General features: G+C 44.1%; 1 protein-coding gene across 2 annotated transcripts; it reads right to left on the bottom strand.

Annotated features, from left to right (window-relative positions):
* Positions 1-3,664: 3,664 nt before the first annotated feature.
* On the bottom strand, positions 3,665-11,289 carry PLSCR3 (phospholipid scramblase 3). 2 transcript variants are annotated; one of them, XM_044677106.1, is made up of 7 exons: positions 10,768-10,973; positions 10,130-10,335; positions 9,532-9,574; positions 7,478-7,698; positions 7,021-7,182; positions 5,024-5,185; positions 3,665-4,797 (listed from the first exon to the last, which is right to left on the bottom strand). In XM_044677106.1, exons 1-7 carry the CDS (start codon positions 10,772-10,774, stop codon positions 4,735-4,737), a joined length of 864 nt encoding a protein of 287 aa, XP_044533041.1. In that variant the 5' UTR covers positions 10,775-10,973; the 3' UTR covers positions 3,665-4,734. The 2 variants fall into 2 exon arrangements, with proteins under 2 accessions (XP_044533041.1, XP_044533040.1); XM_044677105.1 differs by lacking the exon at positions 3,665-4,797 and adding an exon at positions 11,200-11,289 and having other exon boundaries at positions 4,806-5,185; positions 10,768-10,822.
* Between the last annotated feature and the right edge of the window lie 1,622 nt (positions 11,290-12,911).

Genomic DNA, 12,911 nt, shown 5'->3' with positions numbered 1-12,911 from the left:
GCACTGGGCCACAACCAAAAGTGGAATTCCCCTAAGTGGGTGATTACTAATAATAATGGAATTCTCCTAAAGATGGTATTGAGAAAGAGAAAAGTGAGAGAACTAGGGAGCAGTTCAATTAGTATTAGTACAAGGGAGAAATGGGGTAGGGAAGGGATAATTTGAATCAATCCTGGGTTTCAGCAGAGGTTTTTGAGCAGCTAGGTGGCACAGTGGATAGAGGGTAGGACCTGGAGTCAGGAAGATTGCTGTTCCTGAGTTCAAATATAATCTCAGATGTCTACTAGCTGGGTGATCCTGGGCAAGTCACTTCACCCTGTTTACTTCAGTTACTTCATTTGTAAAATAAGCTGGAGAAGGAAATGGCAGACCACTCCAGGATCTTTGCCAAGAAAACTCCAAATGGGAGTGGGACGTGACTGAAAATGACTGAACAACATGTGGGATAATGAATAGGGCTTTAGTCACTCTTATCTTTTGCCACCCCACACCAATCTAAGTAAAATGTGTAAAATGTTCTCGGAGATAATGAACCTTGGGTTAGGTTGAAGACCTCTCTGATCCCAAGTCATAGCTCCCTCAGTCTTCCCTTTGCTCTTGTGATACCATATCTTTGTCCTCCATGTTAGACTCCTTATCCTGCTGACTGACCAAGCTTCTTCTGCTTGGAGGACATCCGCCAAGAGATAAGTCCCAGTCCCTGAAAAAATCCTACCCAATTCTCTTCTACTGTCTCTTCATTCTGATCTCTCCTGCCTCCATTCCCTTTTCCTATCATCTATTCTCTCTCCACTTCCCTCTTATATTTTGCCTTCCCCTAATCTCTTCCGTCCCAACCCCCTGTTTTCTCCTTTCTGCACTTTCTGCACTCCCATATCTTACCTGTTACCTCCTGCTAAGGCGCAAAGAAAGGTTTCAGGATTCAACACAGGTCCAAGGGAGAAAGATCTGAGGAGAGCTTGGGTAGGAAACTGGGGTCTCTAGGGAGGGGGGGAATGGGAGATCAGGCATCTGGGTCACATTAAATTCTCTATTTTTCTTTCCAGATCTCTTTAAAAATCTGGGACAGCTCTCTCTGTGAGTAACCAGTCCTTCTAGCCATTTCACAGAAATCCAGTGTTCTGTTGCTATATATGACTGCAGTTGGATGTTATAATGGAAGAGTCCTGGCTTCAAATCCTGCCTCATACTCATACTTAGTTGTGTGACCCTGGACAAGTCATGGAATTTTTCTTGGCCTCCTTCTCTGTGAAATGTGGATAATAATAGCACCTACCTCTTAGGGTTGTTGTGAGGACCAAATCATCCTTTAAATAAAGGGCTTTGTAAACTTTATACTGATATATGATTGCTAATTGCTATTATTATTACATTAGTAATAATCCTTTCCTTCAGATGTCTCTTTTCCTTCTTCCCTAACTCCCAACCCAACTAGATTCCCAGAAAGACTCAAGCCCAGGAATATGCTGGCATTTAGTTAACAAATAGCTCTCCAAAAATGTATGCAAGATCCATTTCAATTCAATCTGCATTATTAACACTTTCTCCATGGCTTTTTTAAAACCCTTACCTTCTATCTTAGAATCATTACTGGTTTCAAGGTAGAAGAACAGTAAAGGATAGGCAACTGGGGCTAAGTGACTTGCCCAGAGTCACACAGCTAGGATGTATCTGAGGTCACATTTGAATCCAGGACCTCCTGTCTCTAGGTCTAGCTCTCTATCCATTGAGTCACCTGGCTGCCCCTCTCCATTACTTTCAACAAAACAAGCCCTAGTTTGTAGCATGTGTTGAATTCTAAAGTGTAAAGCTCACTGAAAATTTAATTGAGTCTTGAGTCAGTAAGAGCTGACTTCAGTACATTTCCCTGGGCCTCTCAAAAGATTATATCTGGTTAGCCTGTAGGAGGCTCAGCAGGCCAGACAAATACTTGTAGCCCCTGTGATGTGAGCCTTTGTGGATGAAGAGGATCACATACAACCTATGAGTCTTTGAGAGGAGAAGGGTTTGATGTTTTCTGTTTGTAGGTGGAGCTGTGCATTCACAGAGTCCCACATTAGGAATGTTGGGCAAGTTTCCAGAGTGACAGATGATACGATCTCTGCTGTCTAGAACCTCAAAGATACTGACCCACAATCAAGACTATGGCAGCTTCTACCAGCACCTGTATCTCCTGGGACCTGAGCCTTCAGTCTTTCACTATTCTCCATCTTCTCAGAAACTTCTCAGAAAACCAGGAGAGAGGAGGCAGCTAGGATGAAGAGCCTAAATACAGGAGGTCCGTAGTTCAAATCTGAACTCAGACACTTCCTAGCTGTGTGACCCCAGGCAAGTCACTTGACCTCCACTGCCTAACCCTTACTGCTCTTCTGCTTTGAAACAAATAGACAGTATTGATTCTGAAACAGAAGATAAGGGTTTAAAAAAAGAAAAGAAAGAAAACCAGGGAAGATCTCCAAGTCCTCATCATTTAGTTAAGTTCTGTACTTCCTCTGATGCCTCTTCCTTCTGAAGTTTCTGGAGGCATGCCCCAGGTTATCTTTCCTGCCACCTAGTCTTCTGAGGAATACAGTTGGCCAGCCCTGCAAGTCTGAATTTCCTCAGACTTAATTGCTCTTCTTCCACTGAGCATGGGCTCTGAGGGTGACTGCTGATAGATCTTGGAGTGTTAGCAATGGAATTTCTGTACCACTAGCCAGTAGGTCATGAACCAGCCTTACCTAGGGTGGTAAAATGTTACCATCACTTCGAAGAGATGACAAGATGACCACTTCCATTCTTTCTTTATAGGGTATAACATGAACTTCAGCTGGGTTGATGTCAGGGGATAAAATCCTCCTCATTGTTTTGCCTTGTTATCTAACTGGAATGAAGTGTGGTGTACCAGAACCCACTCCATAGGAAGGGAATGGAGTTTCACTCAGAACTAATAATATTAAGGATGCTTTCCTTTCCTTTCTCCTCTCCCTGCAATTTAGGGTAGACTCTGGTGTCTAAGGGAACGGGCATAGCACTTTAGAACCTATGCAGGAGTGCAAAGGGAGAGATGTATCAAAGTAGAAAGGGCACAAAATTGGGAATCAGAAGGCTTGGGTTCGAATTCTAGCTTTCCTGTTTTTACTCTTTGACTTCTGACAAGTCTCAATCACTTCATCATTTGCAAAGCTATAAGCTTGAAGTTTCTTCTAGCATTAAATTCTAAGACGAAGGCAACCACATTCATTTGGCTCTGCTTAGTCCCTACCTAGGAAGCAGAAGCCTGGCTAAGGCACCCCACTCCACCCACAGAAGCTTTGCAGAACTCAGAATGAAATATGTGGAAAACTGGACATCATTCCATACCAGAACCTCTTGCTGCTACCATCTTCAACTGTATCATGGAGAAATGGGTAGAAGTAAAGATAGGAGTAAACACTTTGGATTATGTGGGCATAGTCCTCTAACCTTAGATGATGGAAGAAGTCCTCTCGAGACTTGGGTGAAGATAGGTCTTGGCAAATGGTAATGTTGGGATGCAGACCTCTCTGACCTTGGCAGAATAGAGACCAACTTGGATTTTGAACATGACTAATTTAGGATGAAGGTTTTGACTTCAATTTTCCTTTGTTTCCATACAAAGTCCCCTCTCCAACTCCACATATGAATTCCCCAGTGTCCAAAAAGTTAGAAAGTTTTTAATATATATGCATATATATAACAAATGTATACACACACCATACAAAGACACATTATTCTCCCTAGTGCTCAGACAGAGAGAGGAGAAAAAAATGTTAAATAAGGCATAAGAAAAGCTGCAATAAGCACCAGCTTGGGAAAAGGGCAGGAGAAATGATGTTTGGGGACCTGATAGTTGGGTACTAGGGCCCTAGCCCCAAAAAGCATGTATAAGGAAGGTTAACTCATCTCCTCTTAAAGTGCCATGGGTCCAAGAATGGTTCCAGGGGGACTGGATCTATGTTGTTCAGGGAAGAAAAGGTACATTGTAAAATGAGGGGAGGAAATCACTGCTCAGAAGACTTGGGATCAAGAGTTCTGTTCCCTTCCCATCCCCCAATTCACTGTGTGATTTTGGTCAATTTACTTTAACTTGACCTCAGCTTCTTTATATGTAAAAGGAAGAGTCCCAAAGGTTTATGACTCTAGCAGGTTATTTTTTTCCTTTTTTTGAGGTGGTGGTGGTGGTGGGGAGCTACTGTAATAATAACATTCCCCAGCCCCTACATCTAGATTTTCTTTTGATATTATGATACTAGGAGGGGAGATGGGGTCATATTAGGAACAAAGGAGGTAGAAAAATGTAAATAAGGGGAAGAGGAAGATGGTTAGTGCTGGGGGAAGGATAGAGAGGGGTACCAGAGAAAGAGGAGTAAAATGGAATGGTACTATGGAGCAAATTACCAGAGTAGTGATGGCAACCTTTAGGGGATCAGTTAAAGGATCCAAAAGAGAAAGGGGCCTAAAACAAAGACCCTTAGCATTCAGCACATGCAGCATTTGTATGTCCCTACTCCTTGCAGGGAATAGAGCCTCAGTCTTCATAATGAAGGCTTTCAAGCTTTTCTTTGGGTTATCTAAGCCCTAACTTCCACTCCTAGATCTCTCTCCTCAAGACACCATCATCCTGGAGAGTGGTAGTGGTCATCTTCGATCCTGGGGTCAGGCCAGGTCAGGGTGGTGGTAGACATCTTGGAATTCTGTGACTAGGATACCTATCATTGATTACATGATCAGCCTCTAACTGGTGATGACCGAAGGCCCCGAATTAGCATCTCCCGGCCTCTCAAAAAACATGTAATCCTGGGGGGAGGGGAGGAGCCAATAAAGACACGGTAAGAGGGATCCTGACATAGTATCCTTTAATCCCATCCATGTTCTCCCAAAGGACTACCCCTCTCTATTTGCCCATCTTTTTTTTCACATTACGGTTCATTCTCCCCCCTCCACCCCACCCTCATACTTTTGAGATGATCAAGACACTCAGATAAAGAGGGACATAGAAGGAGCATAGGATATGAGCACTCACAATAAGAAAAGCTGCTCCCAGCAGCACAGCCTTCAATCTTACATCAAGGTCCAGGGGGAACTGGAGGCCAAACTGGTCTGCATCAGTGAGGGCCTCTGGCACAATGCCTCCCCACTGTTTACTGATCCGACCCACACTCCGTGATTCATCTTTAGTCTTCACCTGATGACCAGGAAAAGGGAACTGATGAGCCATGATATATGGAGGAGGCTAGCTGCTTTATGTGGAATCTATTCCCTCTTGTTACCTGGCAAGAATGCTGACAGGTCCATGGCGGATTACCAAGGAAAACCAGCAGGTTCCATGGAGAGTCTTAACCCTATGGAGCTATCATTCATGAGCTGACCCCTCTCAAACTGATCTATTTTCAAACTTCTTGGAGCAATGAATTCTTTTTATTTACAGCAGTTAAAGTGTTGCCAAGAAGCTCTTATTTATCCCAAAGCTACTGCTTTCAAGCTGATTCTAAGGATCCCTGAGAGTTCTTCTGTTTGAGGACATGGTGAAACATGGTCACAGTTAGCTTGGCCTTTGTCATCCCAAGTCCTATTCTTCCCTCCCTTTCTTTTCCTCTCTATATGTTTTCTAAAACACTTTATCCAGATATCTACTCTGCTATCATAACATTCTACTCTGTATCATCCTTATTTTGGTATATCTTATATTCCACCATTCAATTATAAACGACTTGAGAGCATGAATTTCATATCTTGGTATCTAAAGAATCTGAGTTCTAATTCAAGTTTTGCTATATACTATGTGGTCTTGAACTTGTTACTTAGAGGTAACTAAGTAATTGGTTACTGATTAATTAATTAAGTAACTAGTTACCGAAACTCTGATATGTTTCTTTTTTCTTTTCTTTTTTTTTTCCGTTTTAGTAACAACTCTAAGACAGAAGGGACAGAAGTGACTTGCCCAGAATCACTTAGCTAGGAAGTGTCTGAGACCAGATTTGAATCCAGGTCCTTCCAAGTCCAGACCTGTTACTCTATCTATTAAGCTACCTAGCTCATTCTTGGCATCAGTTTCTTAATCTTAAAGTGAAGGGGACTGGATAGAGATCTAAATTGTCTTCCAAATCTTGTGAATATGAGTAAGTCACTTAAAAAAATTTTTTTTAAATGGGGGAGGTTCAATCACTTTACTTCTATGAACCTCACTTGCCTTACTTATAAAATGAGAGGGTTGGACTAGGTGGCTTCCGACTCTAAATCTATAATCTTATGATTCTGTGTTGACATGTGCCAATCAATCAATTAAATGCCATGCCTTTGAGCGTCAGTGTTGAAAACTGGTTTTCCTGCCTGCAGCAATCGGTCAACCAGCGGGATACTAAACCAGCACCACTAGAAGAAAGAACTTGTCTAAAAAGACAAAGGAGGGGCAGCTAGGTAGCTCAATGGATAGAGAGTTGGTCCTGGAAACAGGAGTTGCTGGGTTCAAATTTGACCTCAGACACTTTCTAGTTTGTCTGACCCTGGGCAATTACTTAACCCCAGTTGCCTAGCCCTATCTGCTCTTCCTCCTTGGAACCAGTACTTAGTATTGATTCTAAGGCAGAAGGTAAGGATTTTTAAAAAAATATAATAGAAATTACAAAGTCCTCTTCCTTCAACGTTCCCTAAAACATCATTACTAAAAAGTCACCATTTTGAATGTCAGGTATTAGGATGTTACAGTATAAAGGTTGAAGTTTGGCATCATAGCAGTATCCACTGCATTAGACCATAAGGTCATCTTATGGAAGAAAATATCTTTGAACCTAGTGGCAGCCATATTGGATTTGGGTGTTGGTATTAAAAGATTCTATATATTAGAACTGGCCATCTTGGTTTCTAGGGCTGACCATCTTAGATAATATGTTAGACTTTTGAGCATTTCTCTATTTAAGGGAAGGACCAGAGCTGTGTTTATGCAGTATAAGATATTAAATCCCAGAGTTCTCACTGGCTCTCTCAACTCCGCTATCATAATTTCTGCTACTTAATCCCTACCTCAAAGTTGGTGTCACTGCCACAACCACAGGTACAGCATGGACCCACAACTCGAAGCAGTGTCTGACGATCTGCATCTTGGATGGAGAACTTGGGGAGGAAGGGATGCCAGGTCTGTAGTACATGCCCAATAGTTGTACCAGGCGGGGCCTGTACTTCCAGCTAAGGACATGAGGAGAGAGAATCACCACAAGGTTCCAAGCTGTCCAGCCTCCAATCCAGACTTCAATTTTCTTCATGGACCTGGGTCCATGGAGGAAGAAGACCACCAGATTCTGGCACCTTAACCTCAATGTTTCTTAGCTGCTGGCTCAAATGCCCCCAGCCTCAACATTCTTAGTTCTAGCCTTCCACCTCCCAGGTTCTGAGTTGTTGCCTCCCAGCCCTTTCAGGCCCAATCTCTAAGACCCTGTCCATAAACCCAAGCTCCCCTTAAGTCTCAGACATCCAAGCCCACCTCCTGAAGGCAACAGGGACAGCAGCAGGTCCCACAATGTAGAGGGCGGACCAAGTGTAGGACCTCCCTGTTCATGGGATCAGCCACACGGATACGCATGGGCCGGCGAGCCCCACAGCAGAGATGGGCACAGCAGCTGCTTTCTTCAACTGCCTGGCCTAGTGGTTGCTCTACTCCAGAACGTAGCTCATACCGGTTACAGATCTCCCAGCCAAAGAATGCTAGGAGCAAGAGATGGGGATGGGGAGAGGTGAATACATGAACATTAGCACTGAATTTCTGAGTCTACCTCCATTCATTTGATCATCCTTTACTAAGTACTTGGTATGTACCAGATCTTATGCTGATTGAGACACAAAGACAAAAATTAAATCATTTTTGCCCTTGAGGGCCATGAAGAAACAACAGGAAAATAAGTAGGTACAAAATAAGTTTTGATGCTGAGGGAAGAACACTAGCAATTGGGGAATCGAGGCAGTCTTTCTGTACAAGATTGAACTTAGCCTGGAAAGAACTTGGGGATTCTACGAACTAGGTAAGGGGGGAATTCTAGGCATGGGGGACAGGAGTCGTTATGTAGGTTTGTGAAGGGGAATAATATGAAATAAGCCAGGAATCATAGAGTGGAGTTAGAATATGAAGGGTTTTAAATAACAATCAGAATTATCCTAGGGAAGTGTTTCTAGGTAGCTCAATGGATAGAGTGCCAGACTTGGAGACAAGAGGTTCTTGGTTCAAATCTGGCCTCAGATACTTCCTAACTGTGTGACCCTGGGTAAGTCATTTAATTACCTGGCTCTTACCACTCTTCTGCCTTGGAACTCTATCAATTCTAAGACAGAAGTGAAGAATAAAAAAGAGAGAGAGAGAGAAAGAGAATTATTCTAGGAGTAACTAGGAGCTACTGGGACTTCTTAAGCAGGAGCATGCAAGGTCAAACCTCTAGCAGAACTGTAGAAGGTAGATTGGAGTAGGAAAAAACAGGAGCAAAGAGATCAATTAGGAGAAATACTTGCAGTAGTAGTCTAGGCTAGATGTGACAAGAGATATGGTAGAAGTAGAAAGAACAAGATTTAGGAATTGATGGGATATAAAGAAAAATAAAGAAAGAAGAGTCCACCTCTAAGGCTTTGAATTTAAGTACCTATAAGAAGAGTGATACTGTTAACAAAAATAAGGATCTCAGGAAGAGTGGAGGTTGGTGGGGAGGAGTGGGGCATGGAGAAGATAATGAGCTTTGGGAATTGTTGAGTTTAAGATGCTCAAGGGATATCCAATTTAAAATGTTCCATATGTGGAAATATTACTCTGATATGAGAAATGATGAAAGTGAAGGATACAGAGAAACATGGAAGTCTAAGATCAATACATATGAGCACACACACACACACACACACTCACAGTGAGATAAGCAGAACCAGGAAATCAATATACATGAATGCTTCATCAATATAAATGTATAAAACAAAAGAAATTAAAACTGAATGTTTTAACTATAATTGCCACATTTGCACCCAAAGAAAAGTTATGATGATGCAACTTCCTGTCTTCTTTGTGGAAGTGAGGAGTTATGAGTATAAAAATGATACCTCCAAGGTAGGGCTTGGTTGTTATCTTTGTTAGTTTTGCTGAACTATCATTTTTTTTCCTTTTTTTTTTATTATTTGTTATAAGTGATCAATCCCTGAGTGAGGGAAGTGAGAGGGAAATATTGGAAAATTGAAGGTGATGTTAAAAACAAAGATATAAACCCCCCAAATTAAAATAAATGTTCAATTGTCTATCAGAAGAAAGTGTAGCTAAGGAGGGAGCCTGTAGCTGTATCCTGTAGCTGGATAGATAAATGTAGACATAATTGGCATAGAGATGATAGTCAAATCCAGGGGAGCCGATAAGATTATTTAGAGAAACAAGGTGCAGGCTCCCCCATTTCTTATCCTACCACTTTCCAACTGGGAGATTTCCTCTACTTTGTAGTATTTTCTCTTCTAGCTCCTTCAGCCTTCTCCAACCTATCATTCTTTCATATCTGGGCACAATTATACCCCACTTACCTTTTACCCGCTCAATCTTCTGGTGAATCAGGATCTGATCAATCTAGGAAGAGAGACACATACAAACACACTTCTCCCCTACCCCATGGAACTAGATAGAAAGCCTATATTTCCAGCCATATTTCCTGCTACTTTCCCTTCCCTGTACTTTTTACTTAAACTCCCAGTTTCTTAGTCCTCCCTCCTTTACCTGTCCAAATTCTATTCATCTTTCAAAACTCTAGCCTCTTCTTTCCAGGAATCTTTCCTGATTCATTACTACCACAACTACTTCTCAAAAGCAAGTTTTTCTCTTGTAATATTTTATGTCTCTTATGTCTCTTACATTTCATCATGTATTAAAGTTATTAATACATAGTGTTATCTCCTCTATCAGACTGTAAGCTCCTTGAAGCCAGGGACTCTATATCTACATTGCTGTAATATATAACCACCCAAGTCCCAACCTCTAATCCCTATTTCCTTTATAAAATGGGCATAATATTTGGATTTACCCTACCTAACACCACTGTTGTAAGGACTAAATGAAATAGTTTGTGAGCGAAAATGACTTAGGATCCAGATCCCACAGCTTTCCTCCCTCATACTCCTAACTCACCTGTACAAGGAATTCCAGGCCAGAAGGGACTCCAGGCAACTGCAGGAAGGGAACAGTAACTGGTTCTGGTTCCAAGGGGGCCACAGGACCAGGGGAAGGAAAGAGGTTGACAATGTGGCCTGGGGCAGGCGCAGGATTGGAATATGAAGCAGGCTGGGTCACTGGGTATGGGGGTGATGGGGCATAGCCTTTGGGGGGCAAGTAACCTGTGGGAAGGTGATATGTAAGAGGCAAGGAGTGAGAGGGTAGACTGGCCTCCTCACTTCCTTAAGTTCCTCCAGAGAACCAAGAGGAAACACAGAAAAAAAAAAAAAGAAGAAGAAATGAAGGAAACAAAAACACCTGGAGAAAAAGATGAAGGAGGTAGAACAGAGACACCATGAGAGAATAGCAGGGAGGGACTCTGTCCTAGCAGGTTCAACTACATTCCCAGGTGATGCCTCCTTTGACATCCCACTCTCTCTCCTCCGCCAGGTTGCCAGCTCAAGAGATGGGAGAATGAAGGAAAAGAGGAGGCCTAATGGAAGTCAAACCACCTTCACTTATCCCTCAGAGACATGATCCCTCCCAGCCCTGTCCATCCCAGGAGCCACCCTGTCCCAGGAACCTTTAATTACCTCCATAGATGACACCCTTACCTGCCATGGAGGGGGCGTTGTAAGCGGGATGTCGATGTCCCGTGGGAAGTGTCTTCTAGAGAAAGAGAGCCAAGGAAGGAAAGTTGTGGAGAGAAAAAGGGGCGGGGGAGTAGAGAGACCTAGGGGCCAAGACACAAATCTGGGACAGAAAGATGGGGTCAGGGCTGCGGCTCACTCAGAGAAACAGGAAAAGTGGTCGCAGGAAGTGGAGATGCCGGGGAAGTGGGGCTAGGGGGAGGGAGGAGGCAGGGAATAGAAGAAGCAGCCCTGGGAGGGGGCCGGGTGTCCTGGAATGCCTGGCTCCCAGCCGCACCAGCCCTAGCTCCGTCCACTCGACCCGTCTCTTTGTTCTCTTCTCCTCACCCCCGGAGAGCCCGCCCTGCTAGACCTTCCCTCCCCGCCCTAAGCGGCCGCCTCTTCGCCCCGGCTTACAGTAAGCCCCCACCCCTAGGATGGCTCTCGGGCAGTGCCAGGCGGGCTCCGGCGGCTCAGTTCAGGACGAATAAAATATATTCATATCCGTGAGAGCCCTAGAACTGCACTTCGGCCTAGGTTTTGCAGGAGAGGTCCGAGAACTAGTGCAGACCCTTGAGGTGGGGTGAGAGAAGAGGAAAGGGCCGGCAGCTGCTTTCTTTGAGGGCCTCCCCTCCCCCGCTCTCCGGGTCTTCTCCAACTACAGGGACCAAGGAAGCCGAAGAGAGAGAGGATGAAAAAATGAAGGCTGAAAGACAGTCCCTCCTCCCCGCCCCCTGCCTATCCCCTGTCTATCTCTATCTTCCTCTCCTGCGGATTCGGTGCTCTCAATCTACGAGCTTATGATCTCTAGCGGCCAAACCCTTGAGCGGCTGGGCCGCAGACATCCGGAGGTGGCCTGTTTTGGTAGCGCCTATAGGCACCTTCTTGGTTCATGCTCAGTGAGTCATTCTAGGTATCGGGGAGGTGGGAGGAGGGGGAGAAACAAGTGTGAGGCATGAATCAGTCAAGCTGCATTTATTTAGCACATGCTCTCGGCCTCGGAGGAGAGATGGGCGTGGAAAGTCGGGTAGAAGGGGTGGTGGTGTTGGGGGGGGGCGGCACCGAAGGGATCCCGGCCAGCCTCTTCTGCCTTCCGGCACCCCAGGGATTGATGGGGGGCTTATATAGGGCCTTTCCCATATATGCTAATTAGTCGACCCTAAGATGTAGGATGCTGATATGCAAATCAGCCAACCCTAGAGGAGAAGGGAGGAGTGCTGGTATGCGGGTAAAGGGAGTGGGTTTAATGGAAAAAGTTACAGTGGTTTGGAGGGGGAGGTCATCACACTGGGCACACACATACACTTCCACCACATGGCCACAGCGCCCCCTCCTGGTGAATGCAGGAACTACGACCTTCCAGAAACCATCTCAAGCGTGTGATTCCTTCCCTAAAATTGGTTCTTCTCATATGGCCCTAGTTACCACCTATGTGCGCATCTATCCACATTTATTAGGCACCCACCATATGCATGTTACACCCATACCTATATCTGCGTCTCCAGTCCCTACCTTACACACGTGAGGATCATACTTGCCGTTCTAGACTCCCTTAGATTGTTTCATCCTTACTAAAAACTCAAAGAAAGGTAGTGTAGAACACCTGAATGGGAATTTGGAAACCTGGGCTCTGGAAGGCTAACTAGGTGTATATGGTCAAGTTGTTTCCACTCTCTGGGCTTTGGTGGTCTCTTATGTAAGATAGATTGGGAAAACTGCCATTGAGATTCCTTTCAGTTTTGAGTCTACATAGAATCTCCTTGGCTCAAGTACTACAGAGCTTTTCATCTCCCCAACTACTAGTGCTTTTCCTTACTGCCTACTTTATATCTGACATTTTATTCAACAAATGTTGGGGAGGGGAGAAAATGAAGCATTTATAAAGTGTTTACTATGAAGTAAGTGCCAGGCACTGTGTTCTAAGCCAGGAAGTCCTAGATTCTGGCAGACCTGATTCTAATCTGACATAGCTGTGTGACCCTGAACAACTTAATGCCATTAGCCTCAGTCTCCCCAGCTATAAAATGAGGATAATATTAGCACGTACCTCCCAGGCTAGTTGTTAGAATCAAATGAAATGTTTATAAGGAGCTTGTCATAGTGCATGGTGCATAGTAGGAACTATGCAA

The sequence above is a fragment of the Gracilinanus agilis genome, chromosome 4 (genome assembly GCF_016433145.1).
Source record: "Gracilinanus agilis isolate LMUSP501 chromosome 4, AgileGrace, whole genome shotgun sequence".
NCBI classification, from domain to species: Eukaryota; Metazoa; Chordata; class Mammalia; order Didelphimorphia; family Didelphidae; genus Gracilinanus; species Gracilinanus agilis.
The sequence above is the reverse complement of the archived record's forward strand: the minus strand, read 5'-3'. Positions and strand labels throughout refer to the sequence as shown.